This window comes from Octopus bimaculoides, chromosome 16 (genome assembly GCF_001194135.2).
Source record: "Octopus bimaculoides isolate UCB-OBI-ISO-001 chromosome 16, ASM119413v2, whole genome shotgun sequence".
NCBI classification, from domain to species: domain Eukaryota; kingdom Metazoa; phylum Mollusca; class Cephalopoda; order Octopoda; family Octopodidae; genus Octopus; species Octopus bimaculoides.
The window spans coordinates 37,080,023-37,083,408 of record NC_068996.1 but is presented as its reverse complement, the minus strand read 5'-3'; the positions used below and the strand labels follow the sequence as shown (position 1 = coordinate 37,083,408).

Genomic DNA, 3,386 nt, shown 5'->3' with positions numbered 1-3,386 from the left:
ATATATATATATATATATATATATATATATATATATATATAGGCAGTGAGGTGAGTAGCCATATCTAAGTGGCAGTTGAATGTTACTACTAGTTTAACACCAGGTGGATTCTCTGCCAGCTGGTTTTCAGTACAAACTCTGTATGCTTATATACAATACATCACTAGCAGGGGGAGTGAACCCTTGCTATCCTCCAGTAAGTGACAGGATCACAGGACTGGCTGGTTTCGAGCTGGTTAGCTCACGTCAGTCATGTGCACCTGCGCATTGGAGTAATAGCCTCTGCCAGCGATATATTGTAAGTAAAGTGACTGTCTCTTCTTGAGATTTTGTAGCTAGTTATTTTGCTTGGTGCAGATCAGTGACCGATGGTCACTTTGTTTACAATATATCGCTGGAAGAGGTGGATCTTGGTTATCTAAGAATGATGATGATGAAATATATAATTTAGAGAAAAGAACCAAAGTTCATATAAATATATAATTTAAAGAAAAGAACCAAAGTTCATGAACTCATCCATGAAAATCCAGTCACATATAGAAAAATTTAATAAGTAAATACACTAAAAAGAATTATAATAAAATACAAAGTAATAATCATTAAAATAATAAAACAACTACACGTGTTTCATAACCAAATTTGCAAATAGAAAATCAAATCAAATCAAATCGATTGAAATAAATCGATTGAAAATCAATTCTATTCAAAAATATAGCTAATCTTTGGGTTTCGATCAATTTACTTTAATCGATTTGATTTGATTTGATTTTCTATTTGGAAATTTGGTTATGAAACACGTGTAGTTGTTTTATTATTTTAATGATTATTACTTTGTATTTTATCATAGTTCTTTTTAGTGTATTTACTTATTAAATTTTTCTATATGTGACTGTGGATTTTCATGGATGAGTTCATGAACTTTGGTTCTTTTCTCTAAATTATATATTTGTATATTATATACTGTGAAACTTAATTTAACTTTAATTTTTGATAAATTGAATTTAATTGAGTTTTTAGCTGTAAATTTGGTTTTTTTATCCCTAATATATATATATATATATACACACACATATACACATATAGATGAATGTATGAATGTATACGTTATATTTACACATGTATATATACATATGTATGCATATGTGTGGTGTGTGCCTGAGTGTATATGTATATGGTATATATTGTATATAATACACACAAGCACACACACACTCATACACACACACACACACACACACACACACAGTGTGTACCAGACACTAGTGTAGCTAGAGCATGTGCCAATCGGGGTAGCCCCCTTCCATTTGTTACCCTGGAACCCACAGAAAACACATATTGCCTCCAGCAGACCCAAATGTGCCACCACCCTCAGCAACACTAGTAGTACTAGGTGGCATGAAATAAAAAACACCTGGTACACACTGTGAAATGACTAGCATTTCGGAAGAGCATTCAACCACAGAAGGCATGCCAAAGGAGACACTTGAGCTCAACACAACCTTGCACCTTGCAACTTGCTGGATCTGTCCAACCCATGCCAGCATGGAAACAGACGTTAATGATGATAATATGATCATAATGTGTATTCTGTTGGCATGGTCTGTTGGTGTGTTCTGCTGCTGTGTTATATTAGTAGTATGTTTTACTGGTTGGTTACATTGGTTGTTGCTGTTTATTCACAGGACATCTCTGATTAGGCAGGCCTAGGATGAAAAGGGCATTCTTGTCACAGCAGTTTGTATTCTGTGTGTTCTGTTTTAAGATACATTGTATTTAGAAACACTTCATCTACTGTGTTCTGATTTTTTAAAATGACATATTCTGATTCGAGCTAAATCTGGCTATTATTTTTAGTGAGTTATTTGAATTGTGATTACAATAATATTGTGATATGATTGCAATTGTAATTATGATTGGATTGTGATCATGATTTGATGTGATTGTAATGTGTCTGCAATGTTACATGATCGTAATTTTAATTTGTAATGTAATATAACTGTAATATGAATCTTATATTTCAGAATCCATTGCCGGAGGAGTGCTTGGTTCATTAGTATTGGTTTCCATTATTATAGCAGCTTTTTATTACGGTATTAAGTAAGTTCACTTTATGTTAAATCAATTCTTATATTCATGATATTGTCTTTAATGAAAATGATACAAGCCAACCAGAATGCCTTTCAACTGGCCATTTAATCTACAACAAACAGCAGGCAAATCTTCTTAAAATTAAACAAGTACACATGAAATGGGAATGAAACACTGAATAGTGTGTTCCTGATATTAAAAAGCAAAGAAGAGATGATCACAGTTAGAAGGTTTTTGAACTTAATTATTCTCAGAAATATGTATTTTATTAAACAGCAGAATCCAAGGAAATTGGTGAAAGTGTGAACATTGGTGAAATTTAATGCATATATGTGTGTAGATAGAAATAAAATACTGTGAACCGATTTCCAGTGAGGTTGGAAAATTTTGATGTTTTGGACATTTATCTTCTTCCGGTAAAGGAAACAATGTAGAAAATAGTATCAGAGTCACTAAAGGCTGGTATCAGGGTCACTTAGGCTGGTACCAGACACTTAAGTACCTGAGTTACTTATGATTGGTTTTAGAGTTACTTGAAGCTGATACCAGAGTTAGTAAAAGGTGGTATGTTTATATGTATATATCATCATCATCATCATCATCATGAAGACTGGTTAAGACTGATCTCAAGATCCTTGAATCTTACAGAGAAAATGACAAAGGACCATGAAATCTGGTGATATGAGGTTCTCATGAAAATCTTCTCACTGTGGTGAAATTGACTTCTGGAAGCACTATATATATATATATATATATATATATATATATATTATCTATATTAAGGGCATTACTATACATAAATGCCTCATGCTAGGAGGGACTTTTAAAGTCAAAACTACCATAATAAACACATTGTACAATGTGTTTATTATGGTATAATAATAATTCTGCTGTGGTGGGTGGGTCTTCTTGAGTACATCAAGGCACCAGATATGTCAGTCCCTTTTTCATCTTCTTCATAAGATTTAAGGTGTTAATATTTAATTATTTGTTATGAGCTGGTGGCCATAATCCGAATTTACAGAAACAACGAGGATAGGGTGAACCAAAAACAACAAAACACCATGAAATTTTTGGAAAATATTATTAACAATAGTCAGCATAAAAACCAGTTTACATACAAACGAATATATATACGAATAAAAAGCAAATGCTACACCAGATGTGCAGTCAAAATATTTACAAAGGTAGCATATATATATATATACAGTTCAGAAATTCGGACTCCGAATACCAGTTTTTGGTTTCACCAAAATTGGCCTCACATAAAATTTGGTTTTTCAAAAACATGCATTCCA

At 32.5% G+C, this 3,386-nt stretch overlaps 1 protein-coding gene across 1 annotated transcript in view; it reads left to right on the top strand.

Moving 5' to 3' along the window:
* Positions 1–3,386, top strand: part of LOC106870311 (atrial natriuretic peptide receptor 1) — a 66,288-nt gene that overhangs the window by 10,583 nt on the left and 52,319 nt on the right. Inside the window, exon 4 of the mRNA XM_052973490.1 lies at positions 2,022–2,097. Within this exon, the coding sequence (XP_052829450.1) occupies positions 2,022–2,097 (76 nt within the window). The remainder of the gene's footprint in view (positions 1–2,021; positions 2,098–3,386) is intronic.